Source organism: Cervus elaphus, chromosome 18 (genome assembly GCF_910594005.1).
Source record: "Cervus elaphus chromosome 18, mCerEla1.1, whole genome shotgun sequence".
NCBI classification, from domain to species: domain Eukaryota; kingdom Metazoa; phylum Chordata; class Mammalia; order Artiodactyla; family Cervidae; genus Cervus; species Cervus elaphus.
This window is the reverse complement of record NC_057832.1, coordinates 51,764,591-51,790,574: the sequence shown is the minus strand read 5'-3', so window position 1 is coordinate 51,790,574 and position 25,984 is coordinate 51,764,591. Positions and strand designations below refer to the sequence as shown.

The window sequence follows — 25,984 nt, the reverse complement described above, 5'->3', positions numbered from 1 at the left end:
TGCTCCATGCGCTTCAACACACAAAATAGACAGTGCCCCCACATGGATGTCTCATTATGCCCCTCCTCGGGTGTTTTTCACCGCACAGCTGTGTTGAGGGGTGTGCTGTGCCAAGTTGCTTTAGTCCGACTATTTGGGACCCTATGGACTGTAGCCCACCAAGCTCCTCTGTCTATGGGATTCTCCAGGCAAGAATACTGTAGTGGGTTGCCATGTCCTCCTCCAGGGGATCTTCCCAACCCAGGGATCGAACCCACATCTGTTACATCTCCTACACTGGCAGGCGGATTCTTTACCACTAGTGCCACCTGGACAAACAATTTGAAGTTAAAGGGAAAGTAGAGGCTCTCTGTGGTGTGGAAACTACCACTTAACAATGAATGTCAGGAGAGAAACGAAGTTTCAGGATTTATTAACTGAGTTTACCATTTAGCCCTGCCAAGATGCAAGTAATTTTGTACAAAATACATCAAGTGGTTTTACGATCAAGTACAAAAGGGTCTCATTTAGTTCTAAATGTGGCCTTTACTGGGCTTGAAAGATACATGTGCTAGGAAACGTTGGGGCCAGAGGGTCAAACAAAAGAGCCCAGAACATGGTGGGGGAAATAGCTGTGAAAACTGTAACAGAAATTACGGTGAAATGTGAAAAACAGTGTTGCATCCTGAGCTTGGCATATTCGATGCACATGCCATGAGTCCTAAAACCCATGTTCAGTCTGAAAACCCAGGATCCTGATGAGGATCACTATTTGTTGGAGACCTTGGGACAGGAGTGTAAATGCAGGCTCTTCTCTAAGCAAATGTCTGAGCTACCTTAGAGTAAACAGCTGTTTAGTCCGGGCTAAGTGTCTGTTTGTTGTTTCTATTAAAAAAATTTTTTTTTTGAACCCAAACAGCACGTTGAAGAATGTGTGATTCTCACTGTTTACAGAGATTTTGCTACAATTAGAGCATATAATTCAAGCCTGGAGTAAGGCATTATATAATCTTATTTTGGTCCTGTCTGAGGGAGTTCGGTTGAAAAGAAAACCTGGGAAGACTTTGTCAGAACAGGACATCAGGGTAACCCTACCTGTGAGCAAAGCTGTAGGCAGAATTCTCAAATAACAACAACAACAAAAAATCCAACCTTATGGACTATTTCTTTCACTAGAAATGAGGGGTTTTTAGTACTTTAGTTTAAAATGAACTATTTGCTTTGGGAACAGTGGGATAGGACTTAAGGACTCCAGAGCTTAAGGACTGCTCCAGAGACCTGATGTTTGCCGGTTGTGGCGGTTGCCTGGATCTACCCAAGAATTTGTCTTATGATGTTAAACTCCACTCTGAGCACCTGGATAACGGTGTTGTTAGCAAACTCCCTCACAGGGGTCAACATCTTCTGTGTCATCTCTATTTTGAGACAAGAGAACAATCAGACAGTGGAGAAAATGGCTTTGGCATTTAGCACCAGCTTCATAATGGGTGTAGTTGAGGGGTCACAAGCTTGACTTGAATCTATACCATCATGCTATGAACACAGGTCAGACCTCCTCAGTGAGGAGGGTGGGAGTGGAGCTGAGATTGTCACAAAAGCCTAAGATTGAAAAAGGGAGGAAAATCTTGTCTCCTTTCTTGACTTTAAACAATTGCAAGCCTGAATGGAGAGTGATTCAGATTTGATGGGCCAAGGGGTAGCTGGGTTGAGGGGTGAGGCTTATACAGCGAGAGGTCCACAAAGACACAGAGAGGACAAGAAGTAGAAACTCCTCGGGTCTTTACAGGAGAGCTACAGGAGACAAAGCCAGCTATCTCCATGGCATGAAACTGCCTGGGATGACACTTGAAAACTACAGAGTGCTGGGCCAAATCGACCCAATCCTCTGTGTGTGTGTGTGTGCACATATGGTGCATGTGTGTGTGCAGATGTAAAACCATGATGTGTGAGCTTTCTTTCCTCTTAACCTTAATGCTTTGATCTCCACTCCTACCCACTCTCTGCTCACCATGTGAAAAAAAAAACAAACCGTTTCTCGATACTGTGACTTCAATGTTCTTACGGAACTCATCAGCATTCTGTCTAAGAGGCTGCCTTCTCCCTGGACTGTGGTGGAGCCAGCCCTTGCCCAGGAGAGCTCAGCTTCATATTAGGGGAGGCAAGAGAAAGTTTTGTCAGAACCTAAATCCAACTGTCCAGCATGAGTTACTGGAGGAGTTGGATTTTTTAGGTTTTCCAAGATGCATGTGGAGTCCTTCTCAGTGGGGTTTGGGAAAGATAGCTGTTCACTCATTTGTCTCCTCCAACAACGTACTGTTAGGGAACTGAAGGAGGTCAGACCTCAAGAGCAAAACTGGTTTCTCTTGGTTGATTTCTTGGTTACTTCGGTCTAATGTATTTTATCAGAGTCTTAAATACCTAACAAGTGTCAACTGGGTGAAGTGGGTCACTTAATATATCCTGAGAAAGAAGAGTGTATGTTGGAAAAACTATCAAGAAGGAATATCATCATAGTCCAGGGTTTCCAATAAAACAATGTGAAGAAATGGGATTTCACCCTCATCCTTAAAGCACCTTAATAAATGAGGTTTTGGCTGAGCAGTGGGGAAAAGAATTTCAGAGTTGGGCATCCTTCAAGGAAGCCCCTGGGTCTGACTCCATGAAACAGGAACCTATTGGAATTTTCATGGTTTGGACATTTCCTGGGATTCCCTAAATTCTGAAGAGAGCAGTCTGGAGCCTTCTAGCCAAGGAAGGACTCTGTTCTTGCAGGATGCAGCCAGAGTACTGCCTGACAGCCTGTCCTCTTCCCTGGTCTGGCTCAGTCAGGGTGAACTGGAGTGATTTGTGGAACCACTCATGGAAAAGGGAGATACACTCAACCATGAATGTCAGAAGCTGAAATTAAGTTTCAGAATTTATTATTGAAGCCAGCTGCCCTTTGCCCTATTAAAAATGCAGGTGAAACAGTGCAAAGGCTATGGGACCACTTAAAGTTCCCATAAATGTGGTTTCTGAGGAAGAGGCAAAGGCAGCAGAAACTCTCCCCGTGTCTGCACTGTGGACACCGCCGGCTGTGAGGTTACAATGCTCCAGGCTGCACGCTGAGGGCCACGGGAGGGGAAGAGCAATGATTAGCAAATTTGCTCAAGAGAATTCTGTCTCACTAACATGGAACTGAGAATAATTCAGCCAAGGTATAGGCAGAAATTTATCCATACTCAGCGAGTTCTTTCTTCAGAAAATGTACCAATTATTAGTATAAATATTACAAAGGAAATGCTTAACAGACAAAAGAAGCCAAGGGCTTTTCAAAGATCCTTAACCCTCTAGATGTATTTATTAAAGCCACATATACCTAGTAAAACTAATAAAAAACTAATAATTTTTTCATTAGAGTAGATCGAGACATTTTAATCAGTCACCCCTCTATTAAAATCAACTGTTACACATATCCTCATTTCAGACTGTCAGCTCACTGAAGGCCAGGACCGTGTCTTCCTTTCAGTGCCTGCAAAGTGCCTTGAACATAGTAGGTGCTCAGGAAAATCCTGATTTAGTTGAGGAAATAGTAATGATATTAATTAATGATACTAATTACAGGATCTGCCTCACCTCACATGGAATATTTATTTGGTAGGAGTACAACGTCTAGAGTTGACCTTTGTGTGATCAGAGGAAGGACTTGAACAAATAATTGTTAACAAGATTATAGGAGCATGCTTATAATAGTCACATGCCAATGCACACTGTTAAAGAAGAATAAATGAAAAAATATGTTAATTGCCATATAAGTAGAGACTGGTACTGCTTAATCTGTTGCTCTGATACTACTATAAATCATTTTCGTTTACTGATTAAAGGAAGACCTTTAACTATTTAGCCCATTCATTTCTTCAGCTAGAGTATGAATACAGTATGGCTCAAACAGATCTTTTCTTACCTAATGCAGTTTTATTACACTTATAAAATGTAAACAATTTCATTTATCATAGGCCTTATATTAGTCAACACCTATCAAAGATGCAATTAACTTTGAAAATGGTAGTGCAGGAAGAAGTCTAACTCATGGATTGATGATTTCTTTCCCCAAAGGGAGACGTGGGCATTAGTGTTAATTGTCTCTGGGCACTCTGAGAATTGTGTTTCCTCCTGGGAACTCTGTCTGGCCTCCTAAGACCACTGAGGCCATTTACAATCAAACTTGCGTCAGCATTCTTGTCATAAAGACCTGCAATGCTGCTTAAGAGAATCAACAGGCCAGACCACCAAGACTGGAAGGCATAATTTTTTTTTTTTTTTGATGAGATCTGAACAGCAAGTATTACCAGGGGAAGGCTCTGCATTGGCCTGAACTGCCGGCGGAGGACATTTTTTCATCCAGGGGCACTTCTGTTTACCAAGGCCCTGGCTCTGTGGCTCAGTGTGTACATCAAGTGAACATTCCTTACAGTCCCTTAATGCTGATGAAGGAGATAATTTGCATAATATATTCCTATGCAGCTTTAGAATCAGGATCCCTGTTTTCTTTTCTCTTAGCCTTTTTAGATTTCATTGGAACTGTAACAGTCTGTGTTAAGGAGAGCACTGCTTCTGCTGCATCCATTTTTGATCCTTTCCTCAGTATGGTGGAGTCAAATTGCCTTCTTCCTGCCAGGTGTTGAGATGTATGTGTCAGGGGAGGGGGTACCCAAGCTGTCATTGAGTTTACAATCAACAAATTCTTATCCCGAGGACTAGAGTGCAGTTGAAGTGCTTATCTCCTGGGCTGCTCTTTCAAGGACTTAACTACGAAAGCAGCTTCTCCTTCGAAGCCCTTATTATCCCCCCTCCCCTGCCACAGCTGCTCAGCCACCTCTGTGAGCAGCCAGTATGCTTGCTAGTGGCTGCCTTTGCTTATTCTTGCCTCTGGATCGGCTGAGGTGTGTCTGCCGATTAGTCTCATGGTAATTATGGATGGCATGTTTGCAGCATATTTATTCCCTTCCTCAGCTCACTTGGCTTCACACTGACTTTGTTTAGTCAACAATCTGACAGATTACCTGGGGTATTTTTTTCTTCCCATTGTACCTGTGCTTATCTCTCTGTCACAAACCACCTTAAGGACTCTGAGCCAGAATTTTCATATTTCTCTTGACTGAGATCAGCTTTCCCCTGACATGTTCAAAAGTCCAGATAAGGGACAGCTTCAGAGCTGTTCTGAATTCTGAATTCTGCAGGTATCAGAGGCAGGGCTTATCAGAGGGTTATCACCTAAACCCTTCCTAGCCTGCTGTTTGCCAGTCTCTTCACCTTCAGAGCTCACTCTCCCCCGGGCGGGGTTAAGCCCGAACACTTCCCTAACAGGTAAAGTCTCCTCTAGATTCTGATAACCTCCCTTTAACAATCTTTTGAGATTGAATTTTATGCCAAATTTGGGATCCTAAAGGGCAAGCAAAGGAAAAAAAAACATAGGATTAAACTCTTGGTTGACAGAGAAATCAGTTTTCCTGTCATTAGGGTGCATTTGGACAAAGTGGATTATATTTTTGGTTATATCTACTATAAATCCAAGCATTTTCTTTCACTGCTCTTGTTGCTATTATTTTGTTTTGTTACCTGCACCCCAGCCACTCCCCCACTTTTTTATGTCCAAGATAGAGTATATTTTAATAAAAATTTTCATAAAAGTACCTTAATAAAAACATATTCTAGTCTATCTTGGATAAAAAAAAAATTCTTTGTCATGAGATAGTTGATTTAACTGATGCTGGAGGAATTGCGATGTTCCTTAGCTGCAAGAACTCCTCAGATACTGGGGGACTCTATAGAGTCTGTGAATGTGGCCACTTTGTGGTTTGTTCCTGGTTCAGTTCAGTTCAGTTCAGTTCAGTCACTCAGTCGGAATGCATTTCCAGAGCAGGCCTGTGACTGATATCTCAGAAAGGCCTCCTCGCCAATCTGGTCCTGGGCTGGCATCCGGGAACGTGACTGGTAATTCGTTCCCTCACTAATATAAACCTTTCCTAAGTGATACAAGTCTTTCACTGTATCTCAACTGTTTGCACAGGCAATGTGGTTGATGCTCAGCACCTGCTGTCCTTCTGGGAGTCTGGGATTCTGGTACGTGCCAGGCAGGGGGTGCCAGCATGACAGGCCCCCAGGAGAAACCACGGGCACTGAGTCTCTTATGAGCTACCCAGGGCAGCCATACCATCAGGGCAGCAATATAATCACACATATGCTGCTGCATTCTTATTGCTGCATGAAGAATGCTCTCTGGGTAACCCCTCATGGGAGACAGAGAAAGCAGAAGGAAGCCTGCATGTGGATTCCTCCAATTCCACCTGTGTTGTTCTTCCTTATGATTCTACTGGGTATCCTTACTATTAATACATCAGTGTCATAAATCTGAGCTGTGACCACAACTATATTCTGTGTTCTAGGAGTCTTAAAAGCAAATACCTGAAGGTGGGATGGCCTTGGGGACCCCTAAAACAGCCCCTTCATGAGGCACTGTGAGATTTCAGAAATATCATTTGATGGCATTATCCTCAAAAATGCTGATCTGATCCCTACCCTCTTGGTTTTTCACACATAATTTTGGCTTAGAGTTTCCTAAAGAACTAATGTTTACTTAGTTTATAACTGTTCATTTACTTCCCTAAAGGAGATTGCTTTACTGTATTAAATTTGTTATTTTATGACATAATCTCTAAAATTACAGTCACATTCCATGTCAAATCTAACATGAAAAGTAGCTGATAAGCTCTGCTACCAGTGTGTATGATTTTATATTACATTTTAGAAGAATATATTTAGAAGAAATTTTGCAATACTACTAGAGTTAACAATATTAGTTAATATTCAAAAGTGTGTCCAGATATTTAACAAACTCTCTGTGTTGGTTAATTTTAGAATTTAACTTTAACTAGATATTTTCAGATGATGTTAAGAATTAATGGGATAATGTTGACATGGTCTTGGATTTTCATGCTGTTCAGAAACATATTTTTATTCTCATGCCTCGAGGCAGCTTCGTGCTGATGCATCACAGCCTGAGTTATACCACATGTTGGTCGGCAGACTGTTTTAACTGCTCTCTGTAGAGCAGCAGCTGGAGTGGTGGGTGCTCAGAATAAGGACCAAACAGTGATTCTACAAAAAGAATAGAAAGCTCAGGACAGCCAAGTTGTTCAGATTAACTTTTTAAAGATTAATTTGTTAGAACAATAAGAACAACATTAATTCTATGAGAATTCCTGGGTATAGATAATAGGTCTTGGCATGGAGTGAAACACATCTTGAAAGCAAGGTCTTCTGTAGAAGTGATAGAATTTCACTGGTTGGTTTCACATTACTGGATGCCTTCATGCCCCAGGGTGCAAAACATGATTCTATTTCAAGAGTTCAGATTCTTTACAAAGGGAAGAATGCTGATGCCATTGAACAGGCTTAAGTCTGTGCTTACTGCTAATATTAATAATTAAAAATATTTTATTAGATCCAAGTATTAAGGATGGGAAGCTGGGATGAAATATTTCCCTGGGCATATGGCCAGCCCTAGAAACTTCTAAATGCTGTCCTACTCTTAATGTGAGAACTTGCCAGCCCTTCTTGTAGGCTTTCAGTATGTTCAAGATCCTGGAAATATAAAGTATTTAAGGGCCTTTGAATTCAGATATTTAAACTGAATTCAGAATTATATCTATCCTACTAAATAAGCGTTCAGTCAATTATTAGGTAACATAGGCAGAAAGCACAATTTAAGAGGAAAAAGTACTACTTAGATTTTTAAGAATGGAAGACTGAAAATGGGAATCAATTTAATCTAGATCAACATCCTGAGCTACTTATACAGATCAGTGGTTAGATCTTATTTCCCTAATCGGGACACTTATTATCTGTGCTACTCTTGACTGATGTCTGTCTGTCTCTCTGTTACTCCCTAAGATTAAAGACAAGCCAAGGTTTCTCTGCTTCTCATGTAAAGATTACATAATAGTTTCTGACATACTAGGGTAATGATGTTGGCTGTACCTTAAATGGGCTTTTGGGAAATAACACTCTTAAAAACTTCTGAAGGCAAATCTATAAATTAAAATGCACTGTAAAGCCTTCCTCACAAGCATCTAGATACACAACATAAGAGTGAACTTTTGGAATATCCCTGAACTCCAAGGCAATGCAACCACTGCCTGAACTGAAGTTTATGTTTTAATCTTCATAGCCTGAAGATTTGGTTTTGCTGGTTCCCTGGCCCAGGTTACATATCCCACAGGACAGTCTGACGCACGAGTCATTTTAGGAAATAATTGATAAATTACTGTGGACTCAAATGAACAGAGGACTATCAGTCAAATAACAGAAGTTCTAATATATAAATTTAGCCAGATCTCCCAGCACACTCAGAGATGCCTTGAAAGGTCCTACATTTGCTATTTTCAACATTACCTAAATAAGGGAGCAAAAGAAAGAGCTCACAAACATATAATATATACCTTGTCCTTAAATATACACACGTGTATAGATCTATGTCCTCTGATCACTAAATATATATTTAGGTAGAATTAGAGAACTTATGTAGCTTTATAAATAAGCATAGGCATTTATGGACACAGAAGAAACAGAAAAAACATGAATCAAAATGTGAAACGTACCATACTCTGGGACCTGTCCCGTCCCGCGCTTCAGCAGCAGCCTCACTCTTCTTCCGCCCGATTTGATGAGCTCTATTGCTCTGGCGTGGGTCATGTCTCTTGTGCTCTCCCCGTTGATTTCAATGATCTGATCTCCTACCTGTTAATTAAAGAAACGTCACGTTAGTCAAAGATGGTTTTATTCAAGTTGCATTTCCAACAGAGAAGCACCCATAGACGACCAGTTTCCAGAGAGCAGAAGAAAGGCTTGGTTGTAGCCCGCTGCTTCTTAGTAGAGGCTAAATCCTGGCTGCATCCTGAATCTGACCACCAAACTTTATTTATCTTTGTAGAAATTCAAACGTTAGACCATGAAGGTTGTGATGATATGCCGCTTATATTTAGCCAGTATGACAGAGGTCATAATTAAACTATTCAGGATTTTCTTAAAAAATTATGGGATGTGTTTGATGCTGCAGTTCAAAATAAGCTGGCATCTTCGCTTTGAATCAAGAAGTAAATATTTTAAGGACTTTTCATTGAACACAGGGTAGGATCTAATTCAGTGTGTTGGATGGAATGATTGGTTTTTGGGCTTCTCTGAGAATTTTTGTTATGCATCATTTATTTACATTTCCCTGGGTGCTGTTGTGATATTGCCTTCTTTGTAAATAGTGGTTGGTTGATATTCAAGTTTGATGATGAATATTCTATCACAGTCGTATGAATTAAAAATGACTCCATTCTCCATACATGACTAATGCCCTTGCTAAATCTTTGTCATTCTCACATCTGACTGTCAGAAACTCTTTGGTTAAATACCAATTCCTCTTAAATTGTTGACAATACCTAGGCAAGTCAACCCACTTCACTACTCTTGCCTGGAGAATCCCATGGACAGGGGAGCCTGGTGGGCTGCAGTCCATGGGGTTGCAAAGAGTTGGACTCGCTGAAACAACTTAGCATGCATGGGTTCCATAAGCAGCTCCCATTATCCTTTGTGAATAGATATTTGGAATAAAAGAGGTTCAACCATGAGCACATCATATAACTCCCACAGTACTATTACTGTCAGGAACCTCTGAATTAAAATATGTTTCATTTCAGTGCAAGTCACTTAAGACAAATTAGCCAGGAAAATCACAATGAGTTGCTTTGCAAAAATGCTATTTTAGGTGGGTCCCTGAACTTGATAATGCAGACAGAATTGCAAATAAGCCCCTTTTAAGGGAGCACTATCAAAGTGAGTGCTATAGGCTGGACCAGAACAGGAACAAAAAGTTGCTGTCACAACAGCCAAAGGGTAGAACAAAGTGGGGGGGAGGGGAGAATAAACAAGTGTTTATTATAGCAAGGAAGTGATGTATGTGCTTGTGCGTGTGCTACGTCACTCCGGTCGTGTCTGACTCTGTGTGACCCTGTTGACTGTAGGCTCCTCTGTCCATGGGATTCTCCAGGCAAGAATCCTGGAGTGGGTTGTCATGCCCTCTTTCAGGGAATCTTCCTGACTTAGGGATCAATCCATGTCTCTGCATCAGCAGGCAGGCAAGTAGGTTCTTTACCACTAGTGCCATCTGGGAAGCCCATGGAAATGATGCCTCTACCTAAATAGGATTCCCTAAGGGGCAAGGACTTCCAGGTAATGAAGGTAAAGGCTCCCCACTCTGTGTACTCGGTGGCCTCTGGAAGTACTGTTTCAAGTACTCCTCAATGGCACGAACTCCACATAGAAGAATCACTAAAGACAGAACTAAATGAATTTGTTCTAGAGCCAAGATTTACACCGGTTTTCTTCAGGTCTCCTTTCCCAGGAGGCATGAGGCACAGCCTGAAGTCCAGCAGCTAGCCTGAAGTCAGGTATCCAAGCCAGGGGCAGAAGTGGGAGCAATTATCCCTCTCTCAGCAGTCCTCACCTGTGACTGAAACCGCAAGGCACTGCATCACATTGTAGAAGTAAGCACAGGTTTCAGTGAAGCTGTTAGAATAGAGTCTTCATTCCTGGCTGCTCTCTTCAGGTTCACATACCTGACTGATTGCTAAACATCTCCTCCACTGGGATGTCCTGCAGGCCACTCCAACTCAACACCAGTCGATTGGGCTCACCATCTTTCTCCCCAGATAGTCTGTCCTCTCGATTCCTCATCCTGGACAACAGCGTCACCATTCACCCAAGCTAGAAACCTGGGGGTCTGCTGAGCTCCTAGGTCGGTTCCTGTCTCCATCGGGATTATTCCCACCAAGATCTTCAAGTGCTCACCAGCGTCATTCTTCTGAGGGAAATCTCCCCAGATGCATCATACTCACTGAGGTGGCTAGGGCCTTCCATATGCCACTGTTCCCTTGCCTTGTCTTCCGTATAGGCCTGGTGCCTTCCCAATCTTCCCCCAAGGCCAACCCATGCTCTTCTCCCCAGGGGTGACTTCCTAGACCCTGTCTTCTCCTCAAGCAGAAGTATGCAATCCCTCTGCTCAGTCATCACGGCACCCCACTCTGTTATCTGTCACACCTCATTATGGAATTATGCCTCTTTGTCTTCCTTCTTAGACTTTGAACTTCTTCACTCATTAAACAATTTCTGAGCACTTATTATGTCTTGGACAGTCTACTGGGAGGTCGGATAAACAGTGACAAAAAGTATAGTTTTTATTTACAACACATTCTCAGTCTAGTTGAGGAGAAAGTGGGTAAATAAGACAGTTACTGTTCAATACATATTTGTTATGACAGAGGTATACACAACGTGCCAAGGGAAGAGAAGGGAGGGGCATCTAAATTAGAATAAATGTGGCTGGTAGTCAGAGAGAGCTTCCTACAGCTAGTGACATCTCAACTGAATTCTGAAGTCTCAGCAGGAGTTCCCCTGCTAAAGGAAGAGGAAAAACATTCTAGGCAGAGAGGACAGCATTTGCAAAGAGCCTGAGATCTGAGAGCATGGTATATTTGGGGGAACTGCCGGTAGAGTGGTGTTTAGAAATTTCCCTGAGACATCAGTATGAAGAGTGGACTGGAGAGAAAGTAGGAGATTGAGGAAAGGAGTTGAAGTTGGGAGGGTGTCATGTTGTTTATTCAGATGAGAAACTGGAAGATGTGGGGAAGAAAATCATAGGATAAATGAGGGCAGGGACTGAGTCCCGTTTGACTATTGATCTTGTAGGGGGTTCACTGTACATACTTGTAAATGAATGAATGAATGAGGCATTTCCACCTCTTGAGACCCACGGGGGAGGGGGTCATATGTACTCTTGATCCGAAACTCAAACCCTGACAGACACCACTGCCTGAGGACACTTCTCTCTCAAGACTGACATTTCAACAAGAATTGTATAGAAGGATTCTTATGGTGTGATAGAAATATTAATAGCTATACTTAGAAAGTTTGATGCTTTCATTCTCTTGTCTATTTGTTATTTTCCCTTTCCCTTACTAAGAGCCATGAGAATTAAGGGAGGAAAAAATAGCCAGGGAGAGGTGGTGAGTTGGAAGGTTGTGTAGGAGTTGGAGGAACAGAGGTTTCAAGGGCTTCATGGGGCTGGGCGTGGTGTCTCTGGTGTGGAATTTTCAGGACTGGGCTCTGGGAAGATTTTTATTGAGTTTTTGGAAGTCTGAGCTGACCTCTTGGCTTGGCAGCACTCCATGTGGGATCCCCTCAGAAGAAGAAAATAACTCTGATGCTAGTTGAACTGAAGGTCCTTAGCCCCTTGTCTAAGATTTTTCAGTTTCTCCCAAGCCCCTATCCATTCCAGGGAGCCAGGGAGACAGTCTTCCTGCCTCACTGGGAGCAATGGAAGTTTGAAACAGTCCAAGATCTTGGCAAATTCAGAAAAAAAACTTGGTAGTGGTGGTAGTGGGATAGATGCTGGTTGGGCGATGAGACGGAAATGCTGCCACTGTTGGAGATGTGAATCCTACGAGTGTTCTGGGCATATTGCAAAAGCGGTTAAACTCATCTGGACCTAGTGTCAGAGATAACAAACAGTCCAGGCCCAGCCAGGAGATGCCCATCTATCCTTGTGAAATGACACAAATGCTAAAAAGGTTTACTCTTCACTTTCAGCCCAATATCAGTCTTATACATAGTTATTTGACATGGAACTCCATAAACAAATTTGAGAAGTGATTCTTTTCACTTTCATCCTGTGAGCATCCAGATGAATAAGAAAATGAATTTGTCAGGGAAAGAAGAGGTTCTCATTACCTTCTGACTTTCATTCAGATGATGGGTGTGGCCAGTTGAAGGGTCCTTTTCTTATATGGCATGTGAATTATTTGGGGGAGTTAATTTGATAATGGAATATTACTCAGCTATTAAAAAGAACTCATCTGAATCAGTTCTAATGAGGTGGATGAAACTGGAGCCTATTATAGAGAGTGAAGTAAATCAGAAAGAAAAACACCAATACAGTATATTAACACATATATATGGAATTTAGAAAGATGGTAACGATGACCCTATACACGAGACAGCAAAAGAGACACAGATGTAAAGAACAGACTTTTGGACTCTGTGGGAGAAGGCGAGGGTGGGATGATTTGAGAGAATATCATTGAAACATGTATATTACCATATGTGAAATAGATCGCCAGTCCAGGTTCAATGCATGAGACAGGGTGCTTAGGGCTGGTGCTCTGGGATGACCCTGAGGGATGGGATGGGGAGGGAAGAGGGAGGGGGGTTCAGGATGGGGAACACATGTACACCCATGGCTGATTCATGTCAATGCATGGCAAAAGCCACTACAATAGTGTAAAGTAATTAGCCTCTAAATAAAATTAATTAATTAATTAAAAAAATAGTTTTCAACGCAAGAGAAAAAAAAAAGAAACAATAGAAAATGTGTAGGTTGTTCATGGATGAAGAAAAAGACCAGCTGTGACTCTAATGTAGTCTTCTTTTTCTACATGCTTCACCACGTGAAGCTATCTTCATCTTCAACTGAGCTGTGGTACTAAAATGAAACTTTGAAGATCTCCTCCATTTGTTCTTAGAGAACTTTTAAAGTATTGAGTTTGAGTTAGAGTTGAGAGAGGGATGGGGGAGGAGAGAGAGAATGGAGGCGGTGAGGACGACAAAGAAACAGACAGATGGACAGACAGCCATAGACATAATTCAGGAATGTGCATACTGTTTTATGGGGATCAAGGAGATGTTAAATGTAGGAAACTAACCAAAGGATATAATATGAATTCTAGGCATTCTTTTTTTTTTCCCTGTAGAAGAAATACTTGTATCTGTGATCCCCCTGGGAAACTGACAACCTCACAGTGGTGTCTTAGGGGCAAGGCAGAGTGAGAGAAGGCTGCCATCTTGGCCCAGACTAACAAGTTCTGCATTTCTACGGACACATTTCTATTCACATCTTCGCAGGTTTTTTTCCCTAACAAAACTAAGTCCTTGAACTTGCTTGAGGCTCTGCAGGTAAAACATCTCTTCTTATTGGAAAGCCAAGGCAGGTAAAAGTAAAAGTTTCAGCATATATGTATATACTGGCCGTGCCATATAGGATCTTACTTCCCTGACGAGGGATCAAGTCTAGGCCCCCAGCTGCGAAAGCACTGAGTCCTAACCACTGAACCACCAGGAAATTTCCCAAAGTTTCAGTATTTCTTAAGCAATTAATAGTCCAGGTTGTAAGAAAAAAAATAAGCTCTATGCTGTACACACTTTTGTAGACAGTATTTGGTTTGACTCAACTAAATCTTTACAAGGACTATATTAATTCTGGACTTGCTGCAGCCCCTAATCATGGTAGTTTCCACTCAAGGCTTCCTCAGGTTTCTCCACAAACATTCCTGGCTGGCTGCAATCAGTTCACTGCCTTTATACCACAAGAATCTATTTCATATGATTATGCATGCCTGAAGTGATCCTAGATTATAAGTAGGTGTGAGGAACTGAGCTCCTTTAGAATTTTATGCCAAAAAATAGTTGATGCCTCTATTTGCTGCTTCATGAAAGACTTAGCTGTGGACCATTTGTGTGGCTAATGGTCCGAGGTCACAGGATAGTTTTGTCATAATTCTTCCCTTAGAGACTGGTTTCTCCTGCTGACTCTAGATCCCTCACGAGCAGGGAAAGCGCCTACTGCCTCCGTGTCATCTATACCTGTCACAATTCCCAACAAGTAGGCCTTCAGTTAATCATGTTTGAGTAAATGAATTTTAGGTTTGCTTTTCAGTTATAGCAACCGTCTTCGTTTTCATGACACAGAAAACTCAGCTTTCCGAGCACCTCTGCATACCATAAAGCCGTCTTGAAATACTGCCTTAGGCACTTGCAGCCAAACCACAACAATTTCAACAGTATTACAAGAGACCGAAAGAGGTTTCAGTAAAGGTGACCTATAAAAATTGCTAGAGACAGGTATGTTATTGTTATGGGAAACAAATGCTAAAGGATCAAGAGAGAGAAGAAAGGAGGGTGAGTCTAAACAAAATCAGAAAAACAAAATTAGAATTCGCGTCTTCACTTCTGCCAGAAGCATTGTCACTGGTGCTATGACAACAGGACACCTGGTCTGTAAGGGCCCTGCTGGGCAAAGGACAGGCTGATTTTCACCTCAATAGTGACCTTTACTATATTATGGTTTTTTTCACAATTAACCTTTGTTAGATATTATTTAATGACTATTATAGTATAAATCATTTCCAAGGGGATACACTGAGTGCTTTGGTTCACTTTCCCATGTCTTCCATGAGACTGTTGATTGAATTAGACAGGATCAAGTGTCTATTACAGAACCTGGCTCTGGTTATAAACTGGTGCACAAATGCCTCAGCAAGGCACAGGAGCCCATTAAGTCAACACACTTTTCCTGAAAAAACTTCTATACCCCTGGAAATTGAAGTACAGATTGAAATTGAAATTTTGACAACACCAAAATTCTGTGGATTTTATTTGCCTCAATTATTGTTTACGTTGAAATCTGTCTGAGACTCTATGTTTCAACTGTAATCATTTAAAAAGAAAACATTTCTTATGAAATTTCGTCCAAAGAGAAGTGTGAAAAAGCCCTGGTGGATCTGCAGAAAAGTTCTTCACCAGGGTTATGAAGTGAAGTGAAGTGAAGTTGCTCAGTCGTGTCCAACTCTTTGCGACCCCATGGACTGTAGCCTACCACGCTCCTCTGTCCATAGGATTTTCCAGGCAAGAGTACTGGAGTGGGTTGTCATTTCCTTCTCCAGAGGATGTTCCCGACCCAGGGATCAAACTCTGGTCTCCCGCATTGTAGGCAGATGCATTACCGTCTGAGACACAAGGGTAGTCCTTACCTGAGCACATACCTGCTTGGAAGGGTCATGAAGGTGAGAGGAACCAGAGGGGAAAAAGAAGTTATGAGTCACTGCAGAGCCTTGATGTGAGTGGGGTACCTTACTCCACATTTTCTTAATGTGTGTATCTTCTCTTTGGAAAAGATTCAGTAACAACTCAAAAAATGTTCAGTCTTTGACTTGGGCAGGGGTGGTGCCCTGGCTGCTCACTCAGGGGACCGCTTTGGTGGAGATTCAGGGGGAGCTCCTTATTCAGCAGTTTCCATTTCTCATTCTTACTTTTACAATTATCTAAATTAAAACATGGAAATGTATGTGAAATTTAAAGATGACACAGTAGCCCAATTGCGGAAGTAAATTCTAAACTATAATTTGGTATCTTTATCACCAAAACTTCCCTTTTCCTTTGTCAAATATTACTAACACTAATCTCATATAGGGGATATTATTAGATTGCTTCCCCCCACCCCTAAATCTCACTCTTCTAGGGCTTTTAATTGGTGTTGATGTTTTCCTTCCTCAGGTCACCCATTTCCTGCCTTATAAATACTTTCCAGGAGGAGTGGTTCTCTCTATGTACCTTTGCATATGTGGTTTCATTTTAGAATCTGCCCTTCCCCATTCAAACAACAACTAAATCCTACTCAACCCTTAGGAGAAACCTCAGGTATGCCTGCATACAGGAAGCCTTCTATGATCTTATAGTTCGGGTTGGGTACCTTTCCTAAGTATTTCTTTAAAAGTTTGCTCTTCATTTCCCTAGGTGTTAATGTCAAATATATATACATTTTTAATTCCAGAAAGTTCCAAAAAGCAAAACTTGAAATCGGCATGCCTGGCAACTATTTACCTAACATTGACATTGTATTTACAACTGCTTATATAGCATTTATATTGTATGAGGTATAATGAGTACTCTAGAGGTGATCAAGTATGATCATTGATGTATATAAGTAGTTTATATATTTTACATGCAAAATATAAGGAAACATATTGTATGTAAGTAGTTTATATGCAAATATGATACCATTTTATATGATGGACTTGAGCATTCCTGGATTTTGGTGTCTGTGGGGGTCCTTGAACCAATCTCCATAGATACCAAGGGATGGTATTGACCCTTGCCTATCATAACACTGTAAGCTCTCTAAGGGCAGGGACTCCATTACATGGGGAATACCCATATATATTGCTTCAATGGATGAAGGAACAATTGAAAGTAAGGGTTTTTCAGAAGCTGTGTTCTGACTCCACATTCCTTATTGTTTCAATCAAGTTCAGCAAAATGTATAAAACGTTTTAAATCTGATTTCGTGATATGCATCAGCCAGACTTGACCATGATCAAATAATATAAAGTGTATATAAGTGCCTTGTAAACTCTATTTAAATATTAACTTTATTATTAATTGTAGTAGCTATCATCATCATCTTCATAATGGTAGAAGAGAGAAAAAAAAATGAAACATGATGGTAAGTTCTTCACAATGAATCTAGGAGAGAAGCCTCTGAGGGGTTGAAAATGTATTTCATGGAGAAATGAGGGAAGTGGTTTTCTGAAAATGTCACTGAGAGGTTAAAGACTCCCAAAATCTTCTGTTGGTTTGCTAAGTACTGCCTTTTAGGAATTCCTATAGGATGTTAATGCTATTTTTTATTCTATGATTTTGACAAATAGTTCTTACAAAAAGAAACCTCCTTGAATGTTGAGCAACTAATCCAAACCCTAAGCCAGGACAGGGTGATAACTGCCTATGTGGCCACAAACAGAAATGCAAAGAAGATTTTAAAGACAAGCTGGTTGATGCAAAATATTTTCTACGAAGCAAAAAATAAGCACAACCATTCCATTTTCATACACTGTTTTGACTGCTCAGGCAAGAAGAGGAGACTGGGGAAATATCTTAAAATTATCTGCCTGAGCAAGAATAGAAAGCTATCATTGGCGGCTCAGCTAGTGGCTTATTCATTTTCTTGGAAATCACTTATGTTAGGTCATGAAGTCAGTTTCCCTGGTTGATTGAAAAATAAACAAAAGCAAATCAAAAAGAAAACTTTCCACTGTGGCCCTAATATAGGCTGTGATTTCCCTTCCCTGGATGTAATTGAGAGAAAATGAGGGATTATTATTCTGCATACTTATCTAATCAGATAGATTTATTTTTCAGATGCAAGTGTTGGTCATTGTGTGGTGACTGCTATATAGGCAGAGGATAACCAATTCTTGTTTCCCTGAAGCTGACCTATTTGCAAATTGCCTTCTCATTTACTGTGTGTGTGTATGCATATGTGCACACACCAATTCCAGACCTGATGTTTACAGTGTGAGTTACAGTGAAAGGTATACCCAGATGGGTGTATCAGTCAGCTGGGATTTTTAAAGAGAATTTAATGGTGGGACTATTTCAGAGGTGTGAGCAGGGTTAAGACAACCAAAGAGGGCAGATGCCAATAGCATCTATTCCTCTGCCACCGCTGGGCCCAGGGCACCACGGCAGGGAGCAACAGGGATGAGAATAGATTGACATTTCTGAGGCTGATGGAGTAACATCCCCCCAAGGACATCGACATCTAGGCCCTGGAATCTGTGAATATATTACTTTACATGGCAAAAGGGACTTTGCAGATGTGAATAAGTTAAGGATCTTGAGATGGGAGGGCCATCCTGCTTCTCTAAGTGCACCCAATGTAATCACAGGGGTCAAAGTCTGAGAGAGAAGAGATTTGGGACTAAAGCAGAGGTCAGGGATAAGGGAAGATGATCTGCTGCTGGCGCTGAGGATGGAGGAAGGGGCTACAAGCCAAGGAATACAAGTGGCTCCAGGAGCTGGAAAGTCAAGGGAATGGATTCTTTCCGAGATCCTACAGGAGGAAACAGACCTGCTGATAAGACAACTTGATTTTTAACCCACTGAAAATGCTTTGGAATTATGACCTCTAAAACTGTAAGATAATAAATGTGTGCTGTCTTATGCCAATAAGTATGCAGTACTTTGTTACAGCTGGAATAGAAAGCTAACACACTGCCCTCTGATTTCCTACTAGTGCTTCTTATCAGCCTAATCCAACAGGAAACCAGAGGGCAAGAGAGTTTGGGTGATGCAGACATAGTGATCAGTTCCCAAGACTGCAGAATAGGGATAGGAGGGAAGAGACTAGATTTGGAAGGAGGTAAAACAAAAGAGGCACCAACACTGGGGTGGGGTGCAGGTGGGATGGGAATAGATTTTAAAGCCATGGATGAATATGACATGACATATGAAGGTTCCCATGATCTGAACACTTGTATCCCCCACCCGGTTCACACGCTGAGATCCTAGCCTCCAAGGTGACGACATCTGGAGGTGGGGCCTTTGGGAGGTGATTGGGCCCTGAGAGGAGAGCCTTCATGAATGGGATTAGTGCTCTTATAAAAGAGACCCCTGAGAGGTCCCTTGTCCTTTCACCTTGTGAGGACACAGGACCAAGAAGTAGGCTCTCACCAGACATTAAATATGCTGGCACCGTGATCTTGGACTTCTGGCCTCCAGAACTATGGGAAATAAGTTTCTGTTGTCTATAAGAAGCCACTCACTCAATGGTATTTTGTTATAGCAGCCTGAAGGGACTAAGACAAAGGCTTTACAAAATAACTCAAGGACAAGAAATAAAAATCAGGTGGTGGTAACTTTGTCCACATTGGAGAAACTATTTTTGGAAGGCTTTATTGTTTTAATATTCCATTTTTATATAGATAGTCTCTTAAGATAATGTTATAGAAAGACAAGTGGCATCAGGGTTACTGAATTATACCTACTTTTTAAAATTGCTAAAGATTTCGGAGTTGCCTTTGCATCTAGTCAGTTTCCACTCCTCATCCATCCTACTCCCGCTAGGTCTCCAGCCTGTTATTTCTCCTGCCTCCATTCTCCATTCTCCGTTTCTCTCTTCTCCCTCCTCCTCTGGTCCTCGTGGCTGCCACCGTCATGTTTTGAAGCTCACCTCTGCTGTGGTTTCTCTCCTTTTCACACACCTACCCTCCTTCCCCAAACTTCCTGAACAGAATCCAGACCCTCAACACGGTGTGATGATCATCCAGGATCTGGTGCCCCCAACCTTCCAGCTCATTCCTGCCACTCTCTTGGGTTTAATCTGGCTGGCTGCTTCTTCCTCCACTCTTCACTGGGTGCTCCCAGCTCTGCATATTTGCTCTTGCTATCGCCTCTGCCAGTTTTTCTTGCCGTTCTCCTCCTGTCTTATCTTGCAATTGTGCCCATTCTTTAAGGTTCTGCTCAACTCCTCCATGAAGCCACCTCTGGTCCCTCCAAGGGGAGATGTCACCACCTTTCTCTAGTCCACTGCATACTGACTATGCCTCTCTTACAGGGTATAATTATGTCTCCCTGACTACGCCTCTCTTATTCTCATCATATGTGTATTTATTCTCCCACCATGTATGCACCTACTGAAGTATACACCCCTGGAAAGAGGGATCGTATCTTTGTTCCATCTACACTGCCTTAAAAACAGCAGATAATAAAACTTGCAACAAGGACAGAAGTTATTACTGTGTAACATATAAGATGATTAATGGGAGGAGGAAAGTCCTTGAGGAGTTGAGGATGTGGGGGAGTTCAAGGGGGACTGGCTCTGGGGTCAGAACCCTTTGAGGGAAGTTCTGTGCTTACTCATTTTTCCACTGTTGGCTGAGGTGACTAGCACAGGATAAGAGCTTCATTAGCATTTCTCAAGTGAATGAATAAATGCTGCCTACTACATTTTGGCCAAGGCTAACCTTGAATTCCATGAGAACAAGGACTAAAGAGAAATTTGTAATCTCTGTTATAATATAAAGGTGAAAAAGTATATAAAAGTAAAAATAATACAGTCTTCTACTTGCCATGAGAATTAAGCTTAGCAATAGCAGGGTTTTGCCAGGAATCAGCTAAAGAAGACCCAGCCACAAGGTGGAAGCAACTCTTTTCTTTCTGATATAACCACGCCTGTGCGGGCAAAAGCTGGCTGAAAGCAGACATATTATTTTTGTGTTTACTGAGTCCTGTGAGAAGCACTGGACAATAAATTCATATGAGACATAATTATACCCTCCCAAAGTACACCGTTTGAGTGCAGAGATCATGATTTACACTTCTACAATATCCTTTGTAGCATCTAGCAGTACTGATTGGTGCGTGTGTGTGAGAGAGCGAGAGAGAGAGAGAGAGAGAAATGAGCAGCTAATTGATTTGGGGGTAAAGTAAATCAAGGAAGCAGTTGCTAACAAGACACCCACTACACACACTAAACCATATACAGGGCCAGTGAGGGCCCATCTTATTAATCCCTTCATCTCTGGTTTCTATTATCTTTACTTTAAGGTGAGGACTCTGAGCTTGAGGGAAGAATAGGGCTTTGTGAAAGGCCACATGGCTCATAAGCAGAGGTCACAAGACAAGACATAGATTCCCTAATTCCCAAACCCACAGCTCCCTATTCTTCTCAAGTTGCTTCCGCATCACTGAGGAGGGGAGTGTGACTCATCTGTGGGTTTTTATTTAGTTCACCGTCAAAGGTTCCTTCTATAGGAACAAGACACTGTGTAAGATATTTGTGATTTATCACTAACCTTTGGGCTATTTTTTAAAAGTATACACACAATCATGTGTCATAAACAGTTTGGAAGTCCAGGTTCATTCAAGCATGTGTAGGATGAGAAAGAAGGTCTGATTAATGGCGTAATGAGAACAACCTATAATTGTAAATAAATCTAGTTAGTATTTTACATTCTAAACTTCCCTGATCACTTCAGATACTTTCTGCATGAGTAAAAGTTAGTTTTTTAGCATCAAAGTTTCAGATCAGCAGAATAATGGATGTCCTTGGGCCCGATTTTAATATGCAAAAAGAGTCTGTATAACAAGGCAGAAAAACTCATGTCTCTGGGGTCGACTGTCTTTGTTTGGTCATATTGAAAACGCCATCTTTCTTTAACAGCTTAATTTTAAGACAGCTCTCCAGAGGGTTTTTACTCATCGCCACCATATTCAATTATCCTGGCACTGAATGTGTGGATTACAATAATTTTTCTATTGATATGCTAACACTGAATAAATAGAAAGAATAGCAGTGTATTACTATTATTTTGATGCACAAAATAAACATTATCCAATTTCCTTTACTCCTTAAAGTCACATATTAATTACTTAAAATTTACTACTAGGAAAGAAGCCGAGTGTCTAAAAATCTTGTTCCTGTTCAAGTTAATTCAGATTGTCCATCCATGCATGAGAACAGCTGAGCTATGAAATTGGGCGGCGTGTTTTCTGGCAATAATAAGGAGATAACATTCCTTAGGAGTATTTAAGTGATATCAGTATTGATAGGTTAATTGGAAATGAAAATGTAAAGCTTTCGTAAATTGCTAGAATAAAAAGCCTCTGGTTCATTGCAGCTTTGCAATGCACTTTTTGAACTCTTCCCTCTTTGCAATTTAAGTTAATAACTGTCTGATTAGTGTAACTGTGGTGGTACTCAGAATTCCATGGACATCCCATGGTAAATCAGCTGTTTTGAAAAAGAGACTCTCCCACCTCTATCCTGAGTCACGATCATTTTGCTCCCTCTACTGCTTTACCAAATTCCTAAAAAATGACCCCACATGGGAAGAAATGCAGAGAATAGTGGGTGGAGAAAAGAAATGCAATTTGATGTGAGGTCGTAAGAGCTGTGTTTGAGAATCTGATATAAGAGAAACCCTCCATCTTCAGGGCTCAGGGTACCACTTGGTGCTAAATATAGCATAATTAATAACAATTAAATCTCATAATTAATTATTTTGAAAAAGGCAAATAAAGTGATATTCTGCTATCATGCATCTTAACTAGACTCAAAATGATTTTCAGGTCTCCGTGTGAGTATAGACACTGACATTTCTACATTAGGTCTGTACACTAAACTCTCAATTAATTGTCCAAGATCTTGTTACAGTTGTGAACCACTCAGATGAAAAATTGGACCCTTCACATTAATTGACACTTTTTGAACAAAGCTTTATGCCAGATACTTTCTAGGCATATTAGAAGCATTATTTAATTCTAAAACAAACAAATAAACAAAGCAAAGATACTCCCAGTGAGCTAGAGAAAACAAAGAAAAATTCAAATTAACTTTGGGAAATGAAATCACAATTTTTTTTTCCATTTATTTTTATTAGTTGGAGGCTAATTACTTTACAACATTGCAGTGGGTTTTGTCATACAATGACATGAATCAGCCATGGAGTTACATGTATTCCCCATCCCGATCCCCCCTCCTACCTCCCTCTCCACCCGATTCCTCTGGGACTTCCCAGTGCACCAGGCCCGAGCACTTGTCTCATGCATCCAGCCTGGGCTGGTGATCTGTTTCACTATAGATAATATACATGCTGTTCTCTCGAAACATCCCACCCTCGCCTTCTCCCACAGAGTCCAAAAGTCTGTTCTGTACATCTGTGTCTCTTTTTCTTTTTTGCATATAAGGTTATCATTACCATCTTTCTAAATTCCATATATATGTGTTAGTATGCTGTAATGGTCTTTATCTTTCTGGCTTACTTCACTCTGTATAATGGGCTCCAGTTTCATCCATCTCATTAGAACTGATTCAAATGAATTCTTTTTAATGGCTGAGTAATATTCCATGGTGTATATGTACCACAGCTTCCTTATCCATTTGTTTGCTGATGGGCATCTAGGTTGCTTCCATGTCCTGGCTATTATAAACAGTGCTGCAATGAACAATGGGGTGCACGTGTCTCTTTCAGATCTGGATTCCTCAGTGTGTATGCCCAGGAGTGGGATTGCTGGGTCATATGGCAGTTCTATTTCCAGTTTTTTAAGAAATCTCCACACTGTTTTCCATAGTGGCTGTACTAGTTTGCATTCCCACCAACAGTGTAAGAGGGTTCCCTTTTCTCCACACCCTCTCCAGCATTTATTGCTTGTAGACTTTTGGATAGCAGCCATCCTGAATGGCGTGTAATGGTACCTCGTGGTGGTTTTGATTTGCATTTCTCTGATAATGAGTGATGTTGAGCATCTTTTCATGTGTTTGTTAGCCATCTGTATGTCTTCTTTGGAGAAATGTCTGTTTAGTTCTTTGGCCCATTTTTTGATTGGGTCATTTATTTTTCTGGAATTGAGCTGCAGGAGTTGCTTGTATATTTTTGAGATTAATCCTTTGTCTGTTGCTTCATTTGCTATTATTTTCTCCCAATCTGAGGGCTGTCTTTTCACCTTACTTATAGTTTCTTTTGTTGTGCAAAAGCTTTTAAGTTTCATTAGGTCCCATTTGTTTATTTTTGCTTTTATTTCCAATATTCTGGGAGGTGGGTCATAGAGGATCTTGCTGTGATTCATGTCAGAGAGTGTTTTGCCTATGTTCTCCTCTAGGGGTTTTATAATTTCTGGTCTTACATTTAGATCTTTAATCCATTTTGAGTTTATTTTTGTGTATGGTGTTAGAAAGTGTTCTAGTTTAATTCTTTTGCAAGTGGTTGACCAGTTTTCCCAGCACCACTTGTTAAAGAGGTTGTCTTTTTTCCATTGTATATCCTTGCCTCCTTTGTCAAAGATAAGGTGCCCATAGGTTCGTGGATTTATCTCTGGGCTTTCTATTCTGTTCCATTGATCTATATTTCTGTCTTTGTGCCAGTACCATACTGTCTTGATGACTGTGGCTTTGTAGTAGAGTCTGAAGTCAGCCAGGTTGATTCCTCCAGTTCCATTCTTCTTTCTGAAGATTACTTTGGCTATTCGAGGTTTTTTGTATTTCCATATAAATTGTGAAATTATTTGTTCTAGTTCTGTGAAAAATACCATTGGTAGCTTGATAGGGATTGCACTGAATCTATAGATTGCTTTGGGTAGAATAGCCATTTTAACAATATTGATTCTTCCAATCCATGAACATGGTATGTTTCTCCATCTGTTTGTGTCCTCTTTGATTCTTTCATAGTGTTTTATAGTTTTCTATGTATAGGTCTTTTATTTCTTTAGGTAACAAATTCAAAATTTAACTTTGAAAATTTGAAAAATTCAAATTAACTTTGGGAAATGAAATCACAATTTTTTTTTTTTTTTTAAATTGGGAGCTGATTTAGTGAGTGAATACTGCATACTGAGTGCCATTGATGCCAAGACAGCAGGTTAATCTCTATGTGGTTAGTTACTTGAGCTGTCCCACATCATCAATAGCGCCCCTTCATTTGGGTTGGCCAGGTTCCTTTAACAGTTCACGTGGCTGGACATTCAAGACTGACTTGGATCTACTTCATTATGCTTCCTCTGATCCTGTCTTCCAATGCTGAGTGAATTTTCTGTGTTTTTGTCCTTGGTTTCTGCCTTGGACTATGACCCTGTCACCTCTCCAATTCGGTTTCCTACACTTTCTAGTAATCTTTGGTTATCTCTTGGTGATGGCCCCTCAGATGCATCTGAGGTCATCATTATACTGATGCTTTTGGAAGCTGACATTTCCTATGTTATCTCTGTTCAGTCTTGCATTGTTATTGATGTGAGGCCATCTAGTCATTTGACAAATATGGGCCACTTGTCACCAAAAGGACTGAATATAAACATGTGAATGGAAACATCCAAATTCATCATCATCCCTAGAAAAACAATTCTGTAGGGTTGTCCTGATGGAGAATCCTTCTTTTCTAATCACTTACATTTTCCAAGGATATCACATTATTAATGCAACTTGTTTGGCTGAAGTGTTCCTGGTCACTGAGGTATGGATGTGTGATTGGTTTATTTTTCCAATAATTGCTGCCAACTGTGCTCTGTTAATTCCCCTTGCCCTTCCCCATTGGGTAGTATTCCAGTTCCATTATTTTTCAGCACTTTTAGCTATTGGAAAGTATAGTACAGTTAGCACTGCAAGCTCACTTCAGTTCACCACCCCTGCCCCACTAACCTGAAGGCTTGAGGTACTTAAGCAGGGGAGGATCTTGTTCTCTTCTCTCCCAGACTCCTCACTCTTCCTCATCTCTCCAGGCTGCTAGAGAAGCTCCCATGGCAGGTTTACATAAGAGGGGCGACATTCTCTTGGGTGATCAAGAGTTACTGGTGGCTCTTTTTTTTGTTTCTGTTTTCC

At 41.0% G+C, this 25,984-nt stretch overlaps 1 protein-coding gene across 6 annotated transcripts in view; it reads right to left on the bottom strand.

Moving 5' to 3' along the window:
- The window catches only part of MAGI2 (membrane associated guanylate kinase, WW and PDZ domain containing 2), a 1,438,402-nt gene that overhangs the window by 68,557 nt on the left and 1,343,861 nt on the right, over window positions 1-25,984 (bottom strand). For all 6 annotated transcript variants that reach the window (XM_043871630.1, XM_043871631.1, XM_043871626.1 and 3 more), the window contains one exon: window positions 8,619-8,757. In XM_043871630.1, the coding sequence (XP_043727565.1) occupies window positions 8,619-8,757 (139 nt within the window). The remainder of the gene's footprint in view (window positions 1-8,618; window positions 8,758-25,984) is intronic.